Here is a 21,708-nt window from a genome sequence, read left to right as displayed (position 1 = left end):
CATAATCCATTGAGCTTTACAATTGGGAGCAAAAGTAATAAAAAAAAGACTGGGTAATAACAGACAGACAAAGAGGGCCCTGCTCGCAAGCTTACAAGCTATATTGGTGCTTGGGCCTGTGTATGGCCACCATGAGCAGCAATAACATATGGAATCTTCATGTCTGAAGGTTTTTACTTTTTATACATGATATAATGGTATAAAATAAAGATGAATTATATATATGTACAGTATGTTTGCATGAGTAACTGATTTAAATCTAGATAAAGCTTTATTTTGTTTTGTTAGTAAAGCTTACAGTATGAACACAAGTCTACAAGAAAACAATGCCAAAGTCAATATATCTCTTTTTATTAGCAAAAAAATGTATATACAAAACAATACAAATAATAATAATTTCAATATGCAACAATCAAAGCTATGTACAGGTTTGTTATGTACAAGAGTGCTATTCATTGAGAGATGTGTATTTCTGTGGTCTGTTATGTGAAATAAAATCTAATGAATAATAGCAAAAACGGAAACACAAAAAGCAAATTGTTACACAGATTTCCACATAATATTTGTTTTACTTTATCTTCTGAAGTCTTTCTAGGCTACACTTCACATGTTTGTATGTCTTTACTACTGTCTTTATGTCATTATGAGTATTGGGTTACTCCATGATACTGTACCTTATTCTCATGGGTCATTATGTTTATACAGTATACCAGTAGTGGTCATTTGCTTTTCAACTCATTCTTCTAACCTTCATAAATCTTCATCTACCACGACCTGGGAAAATGTCTATTTAAAATATTTATAACTGGGTAAAATTGCTACAGCTATGATACAATTGCATCAGCTTTGGTCTAGCCGTAAATTAATTGTACACCTTCTTTCTTCATTACAATTGTTATAAACTAAAATGTAGTTTTCAAAACTTGGATATCTGTAATTTTTACATACTATATAAATGAAAAAAATATCTCTAAATTATCTAGAAACCTACAAGTTTCTTAAAAAAATCTTCTTATATAAATTACTTTATGGTCTATTAATTATCACAAATTAAAATTTTCACTTACTTTTGGAGGAATTAAGTTTTGGGGTCATTCATCATAAATGTAATGATATCTCCTGCTTACCTTTCTCTCCCGATGTGGCCCACTGTTCCCATACACTATTATGGGGCCTAAATTCATCAAGCTCCAAAAATACAATATTTTCAGAGCTTGGCTGCGGTAGCATTAGCCATCTTTAGATGACGTTTGCTCCCGCACACCTGCTTCTTCCCTATGGGAAGGAGTCCTACCCCTGTGGGAAGGAGTCAGCCCCTGTCCGGTTCCTTCCGCCAGATGCTGGGGCTTTGCTGCGTCTGCGTGAACTCTAGCTCACGCAGGTGCACTAGCACTGCCGAGTCAGACCCGACTGCTAAGTTTCACCCGAATGGAGCAGTGAAAACATTCGGAGAGACAGCTGATTTTTGGATTAGCTGTTTCCAAACCGGAGTAATGATGAATTGCTCCGGTGCTCACTACGAGTTAGTATGTTAATTATTGGCGTCCACCCGGAACCCAATAATTTACATAGTGAATATGGCACTTATTATTAATTTATTAACATTAACTTATTTAGTGCCAGCATATTCTATTGTGCTTTAAAATTGGGATCAAAACAGTAATAGAACAGTAATGAAACAAGACTGTAATAACAGACAGACAAAGAGGTAAGACACTTGAAATGTTTAACATATAAAGTTTACCACTTGCCTACTCACAGTGGAGAAATCCATTTTGTAGACTGAATCAATGCTCAACCTATCTATTCTCGTGATGTCACCAGTTCCTTCAGAATAGATAGGTTGAATATTGGTTCTGCCACCAACAATGGCTGCTTCAATAGTATATAGCAGTGATTTCGAAACTGGGTGCTGTGGTACCCTGGGGTGCTGTGAGGTACTTGCAGGGATGGCCCAGGTTGGTTGTCCAAACCAAATCACATTATTTATGGTCATTGTGATAGGCAAAACCAGTGCTGGTGGCTTTCAATCTAGTATGTGGACAAACAAGTGCAAGCCAGTCCACCACCACATAACTCAACCTAAGCGTGATATATAAGCATATAATTTACTTAATTTAATATTTTTTGCTGAATTTCTCAATAAGAAACTTTAGGCCTATGAGTGCTGTGCAAAAAATGCTGATACTCTAGGGTGCCGTGATTCAAGAAAGTTTGGGAACCACTGGTATATAGGCAAGTTCTAGGCATACTTTAGCCATAGACAACAATGGTTTGTTGAGATATCTGTAGGTTTTATATTTAGATAACTTATATATAAATTTTAGTGGCCCTGTAATGTGTTGCCATTACTTTTCATTTTAGTAGTCATTTTCATATCTGTTAGACTGTCCTGTATAGCTGTTACCCATACATGGACCATATCGATAAAAGTCTAGGTTGTCTCCTCTCTCAGACTTTGAGGGAATTTGATCCTGGTAGCCCAATGCTGTTTTTATGACAGTGAAATCGTCTGTTGCTTTTACATCAGGAAAAACACCTTCTGGTAGGCTGTCTTGCACATGGGGATAGTTTTGTAGAGCTTTGGCGTCACATAGGTTGTCGTTGTACTTTACTACAGGAGGTTTGTAGGCTTGGTATGAAACTTTGGTGGTTGTTGTAATAACAGTCTGTAAAGCTGGCGAGGGAGACCTCGCATATCGGCATGGGTACTCTGCATTGTAATAAGAATGACCACTATTTGCCTGAATTTGGCCATAGTCATTTCTGTCCACATATCCGGATTTCGCAAGTATCTGCTTCCATCCATGATGTTTTGCAGTGCCATCATAACTCCTTTCATGGGAGCTCAGCACGCCGAGGTTTGGTTGAGGGCCATTTAACTGAACTCTGTCACTTTCTTGCAGACTCCCTATTGAGTCCTTGTAAAGTGGTGGGTATAAATTGGAGTTCATGTAGCCAGGGACATGCAAATCATAACTACATGGTGGTCTGGGCACAAAAATTCTATTAGGGCATTTTGAAAAAGGTGTCACAGACTCGCCCTGGTATACTACAGGATCATAATTGGATTTGAAAGAGTCTCCATTCTGGAATGAAGAGTAGTGTTGGGAGGGGAGGGAAAAATTTCCATCTGCAACAAGTCCGAAGCGTTCTGGTCCTTCTAAGCAAGATATAGGATGAGGATAATGTCCACCACTATCATTGTATCGTCCCATCTGAAATGGAAGATTGTACATTTACTTTATAATCACTTTTCATGGATTACAGAAAATAATATAGTGTATACAATGTATTATTATGCAGCTATCTGTTCACTATATTTCCCTATACTGCTATGTTCTCATTGCTGGGATCATTAATGTGTGACTGTTACATACACCAAAAATCAGACAACAAGTCCTGGAAATTATATTTGAGATGTTAGCAATTGTGCATCATTTATTTGTAAATACAAAAAGTTATTTTTCATTGTGCTTATGTTTTAAAAATACACCCCTCAGCAACAGTAACAGTAGGCAGGGGCTTGCCAAGAAGGTATAGCCACGTCCACGGCCCACAATATGTTGTGACCACACTCCCCTCAGGGGAGACACAAAGTAAAGCCCAAATTCATGTGCACATATAACCACGCACTTGTAAAAGTCCCCACCCTAATTACAGGGATCCAAAGGGTGTGGTTCAATTGTTTTTAAGGCAGCTAATTGTTTTGGGCACCTGACTGACAATTCAATTGTTGCCCCATTCAAGTGCGATAGCCGCAAGTGCCAGAATTTTGCTCGCAGTAGATTTCAAACAAAAACGTGTGATACACCCATGGTTAGGGCTAACCAGAACTTTAGACAGGTGTAGATGCTTTACATGGCTAAACATGGTCTAATAGGGTGAGATGACCACAATAATTAATAACAATAAGAACAATTAATAACAATAAGAACAATTGAATTGCAACACTGGGCACTCATTAATTATCACCACCCACAAAATAACTGAATCGCCCCCCAAGTCTCACAAGGCAGCCCTGACAATAGCTACACAAGTTGCAAAACAAATTTTGTCAGCTACAGTCTTCAAATACCCGTAACAGTTCTTGATTTCAAGTTTTTAATAAGTCAGAGACAACCTAATTAAACATAAGCTGTTCAAGAACATGAGGACAGATGGAGTCCCTCTAACATATCTATAAACTAGCTTGTGTTGCCATTTTATAATATTCTTCTAAGCATTGTCCCCATATCCTGGGGAAGCACTATCTGCACTTTCTCCCATTTCTTATTCAGCAATTCTCTTCTGCTCTCTCATTCATTGTTTGACATATTCCTTATTCCGTTAGAGTGTAAGCTCATAAGAGCAGAACTCGTGTTTTAGTGTATGTTTATTGTTTAAAATTCATTGCAACTAATGATATACTACAGAGCGCTGAATTATGCTGGTGCTATATAAAGACTTTGTATTATTTAAAGATAAGTGCTCCCACTACTTTTACACTGAAGAATTCTGTGACCTACAGTATAAAGGCACGGCTGAGACAACAAACTGTACCCAGGACATGGAACTTTCAGGTGATTGCTTACATTTGAGTCACAGGGTATTATTCCACATAATACACAAGTCTTCCTAGTAAACACTGATGTGATAGCCTCATAACTTCTGACAGATATTATTTACTGAAATATATATATGGGTTGGCAAGAGAATGTCGACATAATGTCGACGTTGACCATGTCGTCATTCATCATAAAGACAGTGATGAAATGTCAACATGTTAGAATGTTAACATTTCATCCTGGTGGCCAAGTGATTACTTACCTTGTTCCCTACGGCTGCAGCGGCGTCTTCCGGGTCCTGTCGATCATGTGACCATCACTTCCTGGTCAGAGCTTCGATCCTCCTGGTTTCCAATAAATATTTCTCCCCTATCCCTAACCCCTACCGCTAACCCTCCCTCTAGTGCCTGATCCTATCCCCCTCCCCCTGCAGCCTAACCCTAACCTTCCCGCCAGCAGCCTAACCCTATTGTCCACATTCTGGCAATGACAACATTTTATCTGTCAACATTTTGAGAATGTCAACCAGTTGTTTTTTGACATTTTAACAATGTCAACATCATTATTGTTGAGATTGTGTTGTCGACATTATAAATGTCGACATTGCCACTGTCGAGCTTTTGACTACATCCCGTATACATATATTACAATTGTTTGGTTATTTTTATAAAAAAATAATGGCAATAATAATTTCATGACAGACAGCATTAAAGAGGCATCAGTCATCTGCTGTACACGAAGCAGAACCTAAGTGCATTACAGAGCACTTTCTCAGGTTTGTCCTTACCTCAGATTCCAGGAGCTTCTTTTTCTGAGACAAGTGAGAGGATGACATCTGTCTTTTCACAGCACTTCTCCGAGCTTCTGTCTCCGATTTACTTTCAGGTCTTGGGTGATCATGAACTCCCTTTGCCTTAAAATGAATCAGAAAATTGTTGTTATGGAACAGATTCACCATAGATTATTGGTTTCACTAGAAAAGCTGGATGTTCTGTATGTCTTCCTTGACTGATTAGCTTGTGAGTTTGTTTTTGTAGTCTATGCTCTTCTGCATTCTTTTTGCTCAGCCATAACAAGGCAAATTATAAAGCGGTATAATCTACTTTTGTTAAGTGATTCCAAAGGAAAGTAAGGGGGGTATTGGGGTCAGAGCAAAGATGATGCGATTCACTGATCATCATGTCGTCAAGCCCCCTGACCTGCCACTTTACTTTAGAAGTGGGTGTGATACTGGAGGATGATCTGTTCTCCCAGGAGTGCAGGGAAAACTATCTGGAATTTAGAAGTCTCCAGGACATTCAGCCAAGTATGCTAATATACATATATATGTATTAATTTATAAATGCTTTTCTATGCTTTGGTATTATTTTATATTTTAGATTTTTTGCCAAACTTTACATACAAGATATCCCCAAAACTATGATCTGATCAGATCTAAAAGCTTCAAAATAAATAATGTTTTAACTGTTTAAATCTCATCTAAATTTGCACTGCCACATAGCAACAGATTTTAGTTAGGAGCCCGTGCCCTGTGCTTGACAGTTTCTCTAACAGTCTGGTGCACTGAGGGGCTAATGCAATGTAACAGGCCCTGGGTCTGCCAATGAGATGCAGCCATGCCCCCCAAAATGTTGACCATGACCATGCCCCTGCCTTAGTACAAAGACCAGAAATCTCTCATGGGAGCCCTTCTTACAACCCCTGCAAAGAATGCAACAGTGGGGGGTTGTGAGATCAGGTTGATCATTCACAATCTGCAATCAGGAGATTGAAGTTTAAAGTTGGTGAACTCTCATCATGAATTAATAAACTTACCTGGAAGAAGATGGCTTTCCCATCTAGACGCCAAAAATTAGTGACTGGATAACCGCTGTGACCTCGACACGGAATCAACTCCAGGGCAGAGTTACAGTTACTGCATAATTTTTCTGCAATGTAAACAAAAAACTCATCTGGTGTGTGCTATGTAAATTGATACATAGAGATATGTTGAAAGACACGGACCTAAATAACAGAGGGTGCTGGTACTTGCTTCATCTTCTTATCCAATTATTTTTTTATATATATTTTCAGAATTTATCATTAGTGCTTTATTCTGTAAGTTCTCATTTTTGTTTAATTGAATTCAGGTCACATGGATACTAATTCTGGGACAGCAGGACGCTGATGTGTTGGTATATAATTACTTGCTCCCGCAAGCAAATATACATTAAAACACTTTGAAATATATGTAGATGCATTGATTTCCGATTATAGCAGCTGCCTGAATAAAAATCCTGCATGTTTTTTTTTTTATTGCTTCAGGCTGTCATTTTATAAGACATTGACCCGTATTCAATTTGCCAAGAAAAGTCGAGATCCACGAAAAAGTGTCACCGATTGAGATTTTTCGCCAGTTGGAAACTTATCTCCGTATTCAATTCCAAATAGTTTCCGCTTATGCGAAAACGCAATGCAATGTAATAGGCGAAAAAGATTCGCCTCTAAATAGCAGGAGCTATTGGAACTGACTTGGAACAGTCCCCCAAAGGATAACTGCATCAAAAAATCCCTAAAAAAAAAGCGAGGAACACCCCAAAAAATTACTTTGAAAATGGGGGTGAAAAAGTACAAAGTTGGGGTACAAACATAAAAAGTAGCGAAATAGACTTTTGGGGGGGTCTGCAGGTATGGGGGAGGTGCTTTTTTGATTACAGGTGCTTGCTTAAGGTGCATTGTTTACGTTTTTTTAAAACTTAACTTTAGCGACTTTTAAATATGCTACCACCACTTTTCAAGTACCCCAAATTTGACAGGTCTTATTTTCTCCCAAAAAAACTGCTTACTGCTATTCTTCACCACTTGTGCAAAGACGCGAAGTAGTGGCAATTGTGCGAACTTAAGTACCCCAAATAGTAGTGTTAGGGCTAATCGGGCACTACTGCATTGATCCCCAAGAGAGAGAGAGAGAGGTTCCTGTGACACTCATTAATATACACTATTCTAAATAGTATATTTATATTTTCTAATAATTACAATGTTGCAATGTCACCACATAGAGTACAGAATAATAACACATTTGTTATACTCATGAGGTATACAGAGGAGATACACATTTCTACAAGAGCAATTATTATGGTGCAGTAATTGCACAGTTTGGAATCTTTGCTTATAGATATCACAAGTCACATAAGAGATCTGTGCTTATTAAACAGATTCTCAGCGTATTGCTTTGTGGCTTTAAATGGTCATAGGATCCTTGCATAATGTCAGGGATGGGGAACCTCGGGCCTTATAAGCCCCCCGGAATCATTTGGTCTGGCCCTCTGAGTTTTTTTTCTGCTAGCCTCATCTGGATAGCTGGGTGCCTCGAAATGGCCTATAATAGATCCTAGAATGGCACCCTGCAGCCAGAATCTATGCAGCAGTGCCACCTGGAGCGTCCTTAGGATGCTTCAGACTGTCACACTGCTGCCCTTACAGCTCCCCGGAGCATCCTCAGGATGCTCCAGGCACTTGCGATTGTGGCCCCGTCCCCATGTGACATCACACAGAGGGGGCGTGGCCTGCAAATAATGTTATATATATATCAAAATGGCCCTCGGCAGATAAAAGGTTCCCCACCCCTGGTCTAAGTCATGCAGCACATTGAATACCTGCTATGCATGTTAGTTTAAGGTTTGGCAGTAGTGAATTTCAGCAGCCAATAGGAGTTCACTAAGGATAAAGCAAACATAGCACTATTAGCTAATGATGGAGTTGATTGTTAGATGCTTCTATAGAACAGGTAAGTAATGGGTTAAAATCTATACACTTGCCATAAGGAAGTCTTCTGCTTTGTACACTTGCCACCTCAATTGTGCTCTGCATTGTGTACTGATCATCTAAAAAGCTTTGTTTTAATTACTTGTCACCAAAATGGGGCTCTCCATTGCTTACTGGTCACTACAAACGACTTTATTGTTGTCACCAGACTGGGGTGTGCTTTGTTTGCTGGTCATTCTTGCCACTAGAATGGGATCTGATTTGTCAGCCACCAGTTATGGGGTTTACTTTCTTACACTCTCATCAGAAAATATTTTGTTTTGTACATTAACAACCAAAATGGAATCTTCTTTCTTTGTAAACTGTATGTGGTGGCCCTTGGGCTTGTCTTAGGTGGGCACAGGCCACATAGACATGGTGGGGAAATTGTAAGGCATGTCCTGGGTTTTCTGATTTCATTGATACATCGACAAAGTTTTAAGTACACCAAACTAATTTTACTTTACTGAATAACCCTTCTGAATAGTATATGTACTATTACATTTTGTGTGTAGTATATATTGCTGTCAGTGTATGTACTGTGTATATGTGTATTTATTGCGTCATATGTAGTTTTTGGAATGCATGGCCAATAGACAGAATTTTGATGGATGTACAGTATTTAGATCAGTGCTCAAAGTGGGGCGGTATAAGCATACAGCCACCTCCGCCACCACTTAATTTTTGCAGCAGTGGAGAAGTGCCCTGGCACTGGGATCGAGTATAGGATCCCTGCGCTGGAACACTAGCAGATTTGTATGTAGATGTGTCCCATGGGGGACACATCTGTGATCTGCAGCAAGAAGGAGCATCGGTTCCTGGCGCCTGCCACAGCTGAAGACATTCCCCTCCCTCGCCTCCACCTTATGATTCTATAGGCAGCCAGCCAGGGAGCTGGACATCGCGCTGAGCGATGTGGAGAGCCACTGGTGGGAGGAGTATAAGACGGAGGGAGCAGAAAATTTTCCTCTATGGGAGACTGTGTGTCCGGTCGGGTCATTGTCAGCCTGTGGAGCCCGGACAAGTAACTGGAGCACCATGACCTGAAGATCAAGTTCATCGGTTAGATGGGGTCGTCCAACGATTCACTAGAGGATGGATTGGAGGGAGGGGGATAGAGGGAACCAGTTAGTGAGAGGGGCAGAGAGGTGGTAGTTAATGGTGCAGGCCGGTGAAAGAGGGAATCAGTCAGTGAGAAGTGCAGAGGGTGAGAGAGGGAACCAGTGAGAGGTGCAGGGGTGAGAGAGGGAACCAGTGAGAGGTGCAGGGGTGAGAGAGGGAACCAGTGAGAGGTGCAGGGGGTGAGAGAGAAAACCAATGAGAGGTGCAGGGGGTGAGAGAGGGAACCAGTGAGAGGTACAGGGGGTGAAAGAGAAAACCAGTGAGAGGTGCAGGGGGTGAGAGAGGGAACCAGTAAGAGGTACAGGGGGTGAGAGAGGGAACCAGTGAGAGTTGCAGGGGGTGAGAGAGGGAACCAGTGATAGGTGCAGGGGGTGACAGAGGGAACCAGTGAGAGGTGCAGGGAGTGAGAGAGGGAACCAGTGAGAGGTGCAGGGGGTGAGAGAAAAAAAACAGTGAGAGATGCAGGGGGTGAGAGAGGGAAGTAGTGAGAGGTGCAGGGGTGAGAGAGGCAACCAATGAGAGGTGCAGGGGTGAGAGAGGGAACCAATTAGAGGGGTAGAGGGTGAGAGAGGGAACCAGTGAGAGGTGCAGAGGGTGAGAGAGGGAACCAGTGAGAGGTGCAGGGGGTGAGAGAGGGAACCAGAGAGAGATGCAGGGGGTGAAAGAGGGAACCAGTGAGAGGGGCAGCTGGTGAGATAGGGTGTCAGGGAGTAAGAGGTGCAGGGGGTTAGAGAGGAAATCAGTTATTGACATGGGCAGAGGGTATCAGTTATTGGTGCAGGGGGTGAGAGAGGGAACCAGTGAGAGGTGCGGGGGGGTGGTGAGAGAGGGAACCAGTGAGAGGGGTAGAGGGTGAGAGAGGGAACCAGTGAGAGGTGCGGGGAGTGAGAAAGGGAACCAGAGAGAGATGCAGGGGGTGAAAGAGGGAACCAGTGATAGGGGCAGCTGGTGAGAGAGGGTGTCAGGGAGTAAGAGGTGCATGGGGTTAGAGAGGAAATCAGTTATTGACAGGGGCAGAGGGTATTAGTTATTGGTGCAGGGGGTGAGAGAGGGAATTCGTGAGATGGGCAGGGGGTGAGATAGGGTGTCAAGGAGTGAGAGCCAGAAGTGCAGGGGGTGATAGAGGGAATCAGTGAGAGGGGCAGGGGATGATAGAGGGAATTAGTCAGAGGGACAGTGGGTGAGAGGGTGTCAGGGAGTGACAGGTGCAAGGGTTGAGATAGAAGCAGGAGCTGAAAGAGTATCAAGCAGTTAGAGGTGCAGGAGGTAAGTAAAAGAGAGAGGGGTATAAATTCTATAGTGCAGGTTTTTAGAAGTGGAGATGTTCCCCATAGCTAGGTGACTGTAAAGAAGAATCTGATTGGTTGCTATGGGCAACATCTCCACTTCTAAAAACCCGCACTTTAGCAAATACACCCCAGAGAGAGAAAGAGAGAGAGAGAGAGATAGAGTCAGATGCAGGTGATCAGAACCAAAGGAGATTATATAAGGAGTAAGAGGGTTACCTGGGATGACGATATTGGCATATGAGGAGAGTGAGAGACAAAGGAAACAAATGAGAGAAAGCAGAAAGGATACATGGAAGACATAAGAGAAGTGAGCAAAGTTTGTTCAACATATCCTGCTACATAGTGCTAAAAGCATCTACAATTAAAATCATAAAAATCCCTAAAGTTTCGGTGTGTGTGTGTGGGGAAGGGGGGGTTAAAATTTCCATGCCCCCACTTCAAAAATCCCACTTCGAGCACTGATTTAGATTAAATTGGGTATAAGCTTATACAGCAAGTTAATTTTGCATTGCCTGTGGTGTTTTCTAGTAAGGACTATATTAAATATGCAATTGGCCAAATGTATCATAGCTAGTACTGGTGATATTGTTTTAGAGCATTACTTACTTTGTTGTTTCTGCCGTGCTTTATCGCAGATTGCTGGTCTGAGCTGCAATTTACCACCATCAGGCAGAGTACAGTTCCGGCTACACACCACCACTCCCAGGCAAGACTTCTTCAAGATCTGACAGTTGTGGTTGTTAGTGTTCCTCATGGCCCATCCACTGAGGTGACGCTGTGCATTCTTGTCTTCCCCACTATATACAAATCGCACATAGCCATCTGTCCACTCCTGGAAGGTGTCAAACTGCTTCAGATCCTGCAATATCCAAAGGGATTACTTTCCATTAAACTGCAATATATGATTTAATAGTGTCATTCAAGAAAGAAACTTAAATGTGAATAATTAAATCTCTTTTTAAATAAGGTAAATATTATTGGATTATATGTACAGGATTTTTTTCTGAATCAGTTCAAAATAAATAAAACTGTTTACTACATTACTATGCCATCCGTCATCAATCAAAAGGAACAAAAAAGCTGCTGGCTACAAAGCCTTATTCATTGTGAGCCTTCCTTCCCACTCACTGGAAGACATGATTTTGTGTCATTTCTACAGATCTTAAAAATGTATGTGCAAATCATTTCTATATAGGTGTACACAATAATCATATAATTTCTATATAGGTGTACACAATAATCATATAATTTCTATATAGGTGTATTCAATAATCATCATTTCCATATAGGTGTACACTATAAATATATCATTTCTATATAGGTGTACACAATAATCATAGAACTTCTATATATACCATTTCTATATACGTGTACACGATAATCATATTTCTATATAGGTGTACACAATAATCACATCATTTCTATATAGGTGTACACAATAATCATAATTTCTATATAGGTGTACACAATAATCATATAATTTCTATATATATCATTTCTATATAGGTGCACATGATAATCATATTTCTATATAGATGTACACAATAATCACATCATTTCTATATAGGTGTACACAATAATCATATCATTTATATATAGGTGCACACAATAATCATACAATTTCTATACAGGTGTACACAATTTATCATTTCATTTATAGGTGTACACAATAATCACATCATTTCTATATAGGTGGGTGTACACAATAATCATATCATTTCTATATCGGTGTACACAATAATCATCATTTCTATATAGGTGTACACAATAATCATTGTTTTTATATAGGCGTACACAATAATCATCATTTCTATATAGATGTACACAATAATCATATCATTTCTATATAGGTGTACACAATAATCATCATTTCTATATAGGTGTACACAATAATCATTGTTTTTATATAGGTGTACACAATAATCATCATTTCTATATAGGTGGACACAATAATCATATCAATTCTATATAGGTGTACACAATAATCATATAATTTCTATATAGGTGAACACAATAATCATATCAATTCTATATAGGTGTACACAATAATCTCTGTTCCTCATGTCTTTATCTCATTCTTTTTTAACTGATTATACAAAGATAATTTACTTGATCTCCAGGTCATACAACATTACACATCATATAGGATATTTATGAAAATGGCAGACAACATGCTACAATGTGTAAAGGTTGGTGGGGTGACTAAATCACTATATGCATATGTATATACTGTATTGTGTACAAGTATTCCTTTACCCATTTATTAGTTCTCTTAGGGTAATTCATAGGGGATGATAACCAGGAACATTCATACTGCATTTAGTTAATTGCAATAAATTATACACCAAAGCTTAGAATGTAGAGTGTTTTTTCAAGGTATGTTAAATATTCTATTCTGATCAATAGGCAGCTAAGCCAATCAAAGACCTCACAAGATATCACTGAATCAGTATTTTTCCTAATTATTACAATAACATCTACTCCATCTGTAGGTCTTAAGTTAAAAAGACCATGAAAAGTGACTAGACTCTTTTCTCAACTTTGATTCTTCCTTGGGTCAGCCCATTCATAAATAGCTTATGAAGTATGTAACTAGCACTCTATTGTTTATGCATTAAAAGCAGTAAAATAATTATATTTGTCTATGCCAACAAACCATGGCTCAGATTTATCAACGAGTGATATTCTTGTTATCACTCATTACTAATCTTAAATGCTGCTCAGACCAATCAGCTACTAACTGTCTTCTGTTTGTAAAATGACAGGAGCTGATTGGTTGGAGCACCATTTAAGATTAGTAATGAGTGATAACAAAAATGTCACTTGTTGATAAATGTGGGCCTATATTAGAAAAATTGCATTCTATATAAGGGAAAACAGACTGCCTGGATTTTCCACTCAAAGTACAGACCTATGTTCTGTGTTGACCAAAACATTAACATAGGTTGCTGTATCACAATTGTCAAACGGTTATATTGCCTTTGGCCATGCACCCCTGCAATGTTTATAACCAATATCACACTATTGTTACTACAGCAATCAGTGACCATATACACTGCATTAACAATCCATGTTTAAATGGCAAATATTGAAGCTTATTTCTTCACATCATTCTTATCTCTCATTTTATACATGCTCATCCCGCATTATAACAGAGATCTATTATTCTTAACAATTATAGGGGTAGTGAAAAAGAACATCCACAATACTTACAATACATTTGAATGACAGCACTTCTATTAGACAATACTGTAACCATACATGATCAAATCCATGCTGATATAAACAATACACCTGACGTGTTGAAATTAATTACATTGGGGTAGTTATCACTATATTTTATATAAATATGAGAGTACTGTAAGTAGGGTGTGAGCAATCTGGTCATGCTGGAGCATATAGTTCCACAAAAGGTGTACGACTACATTATGCATAAGCACAATATACTGTATAATATGATTCTACACATAGAAAAATAGCAAAGCAACTTAGTTAACTTTTTAATTGGCAATAGCCCACAGTGAGGGACATGAGGGATAAGCTGGACATTACCTTTACATGAGATCCTATACAATGATGGAAATGAGCACTACTACCCCATACCCAGCAGTACACAAGCAATATACATGCACACATATTGCCTGCAGCTGAGTTATGCATATAAGGTTATTCATTACAATCATCATAATTACAATCATCATAATTACAATTATGTATGGCAGTAGGTCTCAACCTGGAGTTCTAGTGCCCCCAGGGGTACACTCTGTGACTTTCAGGGCTATATTTTGTGTAATGGCATGGTAGGACATCAAGGTGATCATTAGACATATAGGGAAAGCAGTATTTCTAGCCCCATGCATCACTGTATATGACCTTGATAACAAAATTAAAACAATCTATCCCGTAAAAGAAAGCATTATGTGGAGTATACTTTTAGGGTAAGATTCATTTGTTTGTTGGGCGCCCATTATTTCTGCTCATACCCTCCTGAGGTGGCAAAGAGAAATGTATTAAAGGCTGCGCGCCCAATAGTTTAGACAGGCTTAGTGGCTTTGCACCATAACAACAATTGAATAGCTCCGTCAGGTGCCCATTACTTTTGGATGCTCATAAAACAATTGAATTCCCCCTTATTGTCCATGTTATATTCTATATATATATATATATATATATATATATATATATGTATGTATGTAGATATATATATATTGCTTTGGAAATGTTGGGGTATAATATCGCAAACAGGCTGCAAAGGGGTACCCAGGTGGAAAATTATTCTGAACCACTGTTATATGGAAATCGGAGTTTTATCTATTTCCATACAGCAGTGGTTTATCTATTTTAATAGATCCTGCAGCATCGTTTGTTAATTTCAATTGCCAACACTATCTATGGATAATCACAATTACATCTATAACCACTTCACAAATTAAATTATTTTTTAAATAAAAGGTTTACAAAATTATTTCAACAAGTCAAGATAATACGTATAACTATATCCATGTTAACCATTACGGACCTTGTGAATATATTTGCTTTGGGATGAGACTGTGGCAATAGATTAATATATCTCACAATTGAGCATTAACAGTCCAATAACAGCGATGACATTTTCTATAGATAGCACAGAACAGTATGTTTGCAGATGCTTTCATTGTGTATAGACTGGAATAAGGAGCAGGTGCTTTACTGTCTACTGATATGTGCACCATTTACTGGTCCCGAATATGCCAGCCATAATTAGTTACTGCAACAATGTGTTTTTCTACCTAGTTCTACCAGAACCCCTTATGTGGCATCGGTAATTATACACATAGTGCAAAAAATATATTACACAACGCCGCTAATAATATATTTTGCAATAGATTACAATTGTTTATAATAGTCTGTCCAAAAAAAGTGTACATCAATGGTGTAATGGAATATACATATATATATATATATATATATATATATATACACATATATCATTCTAATAGCCGGCACTTCTTTGCTAAAGATAATACAACCGCATCCGGTGCCCTCCTCGTGTATACCCAGCCGGGTAATAGGTAGACAAGTGCAGAGAGTCGGAACTCAGACGACTTTAAAGAAGACAACAATACCCAGTAGTAGGTATCAAAGTTTCAGAACTTATATGTTCTTTCGTCAGGATACATATCATTAGAGTCACAACAGTAAAGTCTTAATGCGAATCAGAGCGGTTGCCGTATTTTAGGATTAGGGACGTTTGGTCCTGTCACACCAGATGACTGAATACCTACTTTTGTACCTACAGTACTTTTGTTAGGTGTCTCTATTTTGTTATTGTGAGACATTTCTACGCTGGTTTGTTGTACTGTATTTTTTCAGATAATGCTAATATAGGGCTGATGATAAATAAATGATTACTCATGCTTGAAGCCAAAGGAAAAACAAGTATTCCGTATCATTATTTTTCATTACTATTAATATAATCCCATATTTTATCACTGCAATATAAATATCACTATATCAATACAATATAAATATCACTTTAATATCAATGCAATATAAATATATATCAATACAATATAAATATCACTTTAACAATGCAATATAAATATCACTTTTACTCTGCGTAGTTTGTGGATAATTAAATATTGTCATTATTTCTATCCTGAAGTCTTTTTCATTGTCTCCCTTTAAATTACCAAAACGCATATTGTTAATGAAATCCTTCTGCGTAAGAAACGGTATTTGCATAACAATATGCGATTAATTGAAGATGCCCTTTGCACTGTGTGCTGTACTATTGGTTCTACTGTATTGCGGGACCAAAGATATATTATCTAAGACAAAACTTTTTATACTGTGTAATTGATCAGTACATAACCGGGAGAAATTCCTGACATTCTGATGTGTTATATTCACTTACATTAATTGCCATAAATTAGCGAAAGAGTCGCTAAGTAATTAACAGTTTTACTATAGATGCATCATACAACTTGATCAGTTGTATTTTCCATATTTATATTAAATAAGTACTTTTAATTAATAAAGTAACATACTCTATATATTTTAATAGTTATATGTCTGTAGTGCATATTTTACAGTACAGTAAGCAGATATTAGATATTTATACAGTATTAGAACGTTTGCAATCGTTCTATTTACATTTTAGTGTGTGACAAATATTGCCAGGGGCTTTGCAGTGTTCTGTCTGCTCCACTCACCAATAACGATGTAATTGTCACCATTTTAAACGTTTCTATAATTATTCTATTCTTCTTGACAGCATACTAGTCCATAATACACTTTATTTCAGGTAGACTTCCATTCTTCAAACTTAAATATCCCATAAACTGGTATTTTATTTCACTTTAATAGCAACAGGAAATAAACAATTATACATTATATAAAATGTTGACTTACTCTTATTCTCTTCTTGTCACTTTTATGTCCATAGAACGTAGGAAAAATGTACCTAGCTCCATATCCTTATATATTATTAATTATACTGTATACTATGTTATTTGAGTACGTTGTGTTGCTACTGTTGAGAGTTTGAAATGTAACTGGGATTACAAAGCTCACTTTAAAGTATATACATTATATTTGCTACACTATTAAACGTCCTTCCTTCAAAGTTATTTACGATCTACGTTTTGTTTTTACCTAGTTGACCATTTGTGGGCTGTAATTCTAATCAGTTATGTACCGGCAATTGCCCCATACAGAATGTAATAGATCAATATACCTTATGGCATTCATTGCATAACTCTTATGTACTATTGGATTAAATGAATTTCTACATAAATGCGATTTATTATTTATCATGTTAATATACACTTATAAAAGGTACATTATATGACAGTATTAACCTTTGATACATTTTAATGCTGATTCATGTCAGCTGCTCTAGTTTAGAATAATGCATTGTTGTGTTTGTAACTCTGTCCCCAGGTGTACTTTTGATCTGATGCATATTGCTATGATGTTTTTGTTACTAGCCAGTAAATCAGGCATAATTACCTATACTCCATGCATGCAGTGTGAAAGTATTTGTTCGGCTCTGCTTATAGCAAAAGAGACTGACTCTTTGATCTAAAATACACATGTGCTGCGTTCCCCTCTGCGTAGTGTTGCTTTAGCACACCACAAAGACAAGCAGGTGATTGCAGAAAGCTAGGTGTAAAATATTGGTGGCAGCGGATCAGGATGAAAGCCCTGTACTTACCTGCGGCAGTTTAGGGTCATTGATGTCCCAGGTTAGCTTCATCCCATAGGAACAAATACAGTCAGAGTCATCATACATGTCCCCAGACACCTTAGACATGATCGGTACTCGTACTGTGACAGAGAGAAATGACAGTCATCAAATCACACATATACACATATAATGACTACTCCTTATACGTTATTTACAGTCAAATATGAATCATATACAGTACACCTAGACCAAGGGGTAAAGCAGCAGAGTATCTAGCAGTCAGCAGGCACTGTGACCTGTGTAAAATCCATGAAAGGAGCCTTGTCCTCCCTATACATAGATACATGTAAGGTAGGAGCAGATGTGACCTACCTGTGTACAGCCTGGCAGTGTGTACTGAGCCCAGTGACCGCAGTAAGTGTCAGGAACAGGTAGAGTCCTGCACTACCCCAGCTCCTCCTCCTCCTCCTCCTGCCTTATGTAGATGAGAGGGGCAGGTCTGTCTCATCACTAGCTGCTGTCTGTTCTGCAAGATCCACTAGTGTCTGTCCTCTCCTTCCTCACATAGCTGACACAAGGGGGAGAGAAAGACACCGGCAGATCACAGGGACCCAATCATTCAGGGGTAAAAGCAACAACATCCAGGTGACAAGTGTAAGGAGATAAATACAGAGGTGACAAGTACAGAGTGATCTCTATTAGATGACTTCCACATTAAAGGTCAAGTGCTACACCTAATGTGAGCAGAGGACAGCACAAAGGAAGCTAGTGATTAATAATTACAGACTAGAGAACAGTGATTTGCAAGGGGAAAAAATAAGAAAATGACTTAGCATTGAAGTGTGTTTTTTGTTATTCCCCTGGACTTATGGTGAAGTGGAAAGTACACATTTTAGGCTATGGCTTTTCATCTGCCTGCAGGGATTTAGATGTTGCCGAGTGATCCTATCAGTACACATACACACACTAATTTTGGTTTTCCAACAACGTAACAAACTATCATCATCACTCCTGCGACAACCGCTACTATTTTTATGATAAATTAATAATAAAATATGTGCTATCAGTGATAAATAATATTAATATAAGTCTATATATACATACCATTAATTATTTCCCAGGTTCACTGGTTTGTAATTAATCGTTAATATTGCAAAATCTGAGCAGATAATGCGGACAAATATCCCGTCTGCCGATATGGGAAACATGCAGGGACATTTCCACACCCCAACACAATATAATTCGTCTTTATTAAGTAATATATCAATTCAATAAAAGAAAACTATACTTGCACATCGGTGGTACATTTCTTCTAGTATCGTGTCATGTATACGATTTATTATTATTATTATTATTATTATTATTATTATTATTATTATTATTAATAATAATAATAATGTAGTGCATAATAAGTATACTACATTATCGACACTGTAAAAATATAACATTCATATAATGATAAAATGAAATGAAATTAGAAATCGCTCAGCATATTAAACAATAGTACATAGATGACCTCTGGTCGAGTTATTTCCAGCTGCGGTTATCAGGTGTAATAAGAGTAATCAGCTATTTCTGGGCTTTCTATTTCCCATAGATCGGGGTTATGCTGTTGTAGTGTTGTAGGAAAATTATAATAGGAGTCTGCAGAACATGCTGGGACTTGTAGTCCCACAACATCTTAGTTGACGTAAGCTGACCTCATTTGTTTTAGACTAGCCTTACAGTGTATAAGAAACTGATGCAAGTTTTATCTCAGAATTATATTACTCAAATATTAGTGCACTGCAGGATAATTTATATGTTCCTTTCTGTACTGATATTATTATATGTATTAATGGATCTCATTCACTCTTTTTAGCCTTTACACTGATATACTACAGTTACATATGATTTATTCATTTTACATTTCCTTTACAGTCTGTGTTATTATCTCCTTTGTGGAGTAAATAAATAACTAAACGCTGTACAGAATATTTTTACTTTCTTTTCACATATATGGCTGTCTAAATAAATGTTTCCTTTCTTTTATGTTAAACATATTAGGGTATATGAGGGTATAGATGTGATGTCTTCCTACACATATAAGTCTCTCTAATTAGTGGAATAACTGTTCCTAAATGACACTGATATTTCTCCTCTGGCCCCAATGGTTTATCACTTTTATTTTGCTACAATAGCCCATTGATTTGTTCACGTTGGGCTTAGATAACCCCTGAAAGTGCACAGGTTTTGGAGGCCAAGGAGAGGAGTTGGACAGAGTGTGGGCATTCCTTATAAAGTGCTGAATAGGGGCATTGGTGCAGTTATCTTTGTAGAGCGGTGGAAAAATGAGTTTTATTTTGCAGACCACAATTTGCCATTAAATAAATGGAAGTAGAGGGCTTATTTTACAGTTTTGCTGTTTGATGCATGGATACTTTAACCAGACCAGAGTTGGCAGCTCTTGTCGTATAATTTTAATAAAAAATTAGAATTATGCAGTCAGATGCAAGTGATTTCACGATATTTAAAAAAAAAACCTCTGCAGCCTATTCTTAGTCGGTTGCATTTGCAAATCTCGAGCTGTGACTCCTTGCCCTTGTCGTACCTACTGGATTGTGCCGTGAGGCATGGCTTCATTGACAGTATGGAAAGTAAAATAATCACAGCACACACTGGAAATATATTAAGGTTAATTAAATGATGAAATGAACACTACTAAACATATGTGCAGGCTTCCCCTTTCCCAAATGTGCATGATCTTTTTTTTACTTAAAAACAAATGAAGGATCCTTACCATGTAAAGAGTATTATTAAGGACTGCGCCTGCTGTTTTCATGTAGTTAAATAAATGGGTGTGTTTTTCGTATTTCCAACCAATTGGATGCCCATTCAACCAATGCCCATTCCAGCGTGGGCCTCTGCCCCCTAGACCAGTGTTGGCTAACCTTGACACTCCAGCTGTTATGGAACTACATAACCCAGCATGCACTGCTACAGTTTTGCTATTAGGGCATGCTAAAACTGTGGCAGGGCATGCTGGGATATATAGTTCCACAACAGCTGGAGTGTCAAGGTTAGCCAACACTGCCCTAGACCAAGCATTCTAAACTCATATTTGAGACTAAAATTGTTGCAGATTGAGAATAGTCACACATGTGCAGTACAAAGAAATCACAACATCAGACAAAAAAAACTCACATTGATTTTCAGATTGACTCGGAATAATGCCCTTTGTGTCTCCATGTTGAAATGGAAGGCTGATTAAGTGGACAGAGTATGACATGCAACCAAGTGAGACCACAAGGGATACATCAAATGAGGACAGGCTTAGCAGAAGGAATTCTTGAAAGCACAGGAATCTCATGGATATCCACCTATGCAAAGTTACCTATACATGCATCATACTAGAAGGAGAACTAAAACATAAGGGAATACATATTACACCTTTGAGAGAGATAAAGTAGAGAACCCCATACCAACCAATCAGCTTCTACCTATCATGTGTCTAGCACAGTGTATAAAATGACAGTTAGAAGCTGATTGGCTGCTATGGGCAATTTCTCCACTTTATTTCTCTCAAAGGTTTGACACATTTTCCCCATAGTAAGAAAATTAGTTCTCATAATAAACAACTTTCATTCAGCAATAAACAACTTTCATTCAGTTCAAATGATGTCTGTGGTTGAAAAAGCCGTTGAATATAAGTACTACTGTTATACCCCTATTCCACTGCTGCAATAACCCAGGTTATTGCTGGGTTTTCCCGGGTAGAGGCTCGGTGGAAATGGGTCCCTGAAAAATAACCTGGGTC

The 21,708-nt window shown here is 38.2% G+C and overlaps 1 protein-coding gene across 1 annotated transcript; it reads right to left on the bottom strand.

The window, feature by feature from the left end:
* Positions 1–351: 351 nt before the first annotated feature.
* On the bottom strand, positions 352–18,308 carry GCM2 (GCM transcription factor 2). The gene is made up of 6 exons (XM_088471767.1): positions 18,285–18,308; positions 17,940–18,052; positions 11,348–11,600; positions 6,363–6,475; positions 5,335–5,460; positions 352–3,218 (listed from the first exon to the last, which is right to left on the bottom strand). Exons 2-6 carry the CDS (start codon positions 18,036–18,038, stop codon positions 2,361–2,363), a joined length of 1,449 nt encoding a protein of 482 aa, XP_088327893.1. The 5' UTR covers positions 18,039–18,052; positions 18,285–18,308; the 3' UTR covers positions 352–2,360.
* Between the last annotated feature and the right edge of the window lie 3,400 nt (positions 18,309–21,708).

The sequence above is a fragment of the Taudactylus pleione genome, unplaced genomic scaffold (assembly GCF_031769625.1).
Source record: "Taudactylus pleione unplaced genomic scaffold, aTauple2 ptg000116l, whole genome shotgun sequence".
NCBI lineage: Eukaryota > Metazoa > Chordata > Amphibia > Anura > Myobatrachidae > Taudactylus > Taudactylus pleione.
Note: the sequence above shows the minus strand (reverse complement) of the source record. Positions and strands in the feature narration are given on the sequence as shown.

Coding starts and splice junctions, on each gene's coding strand:
- GCM2 (XM_088471767.1), bottom strand. CDS start 18,038: ATGTCTAAGGTGTCTGGGGACATGTATGATGACTCTGACTGTATTTGT. Junction 11,601..17,939: donor ATGACCCTAAACTGCCGCAG/GTAAGTACAGGG, acceptor TGGATATTGCAG/GATCTGAAGCAGTTTGACAC. Junction 3,219..5,334: donor AGAAGCTCCTGGAATCTGAG/GTAAGGACAAAC, acceptor CTTCCATTTCAG/ATGGGACGATACAATGATAG.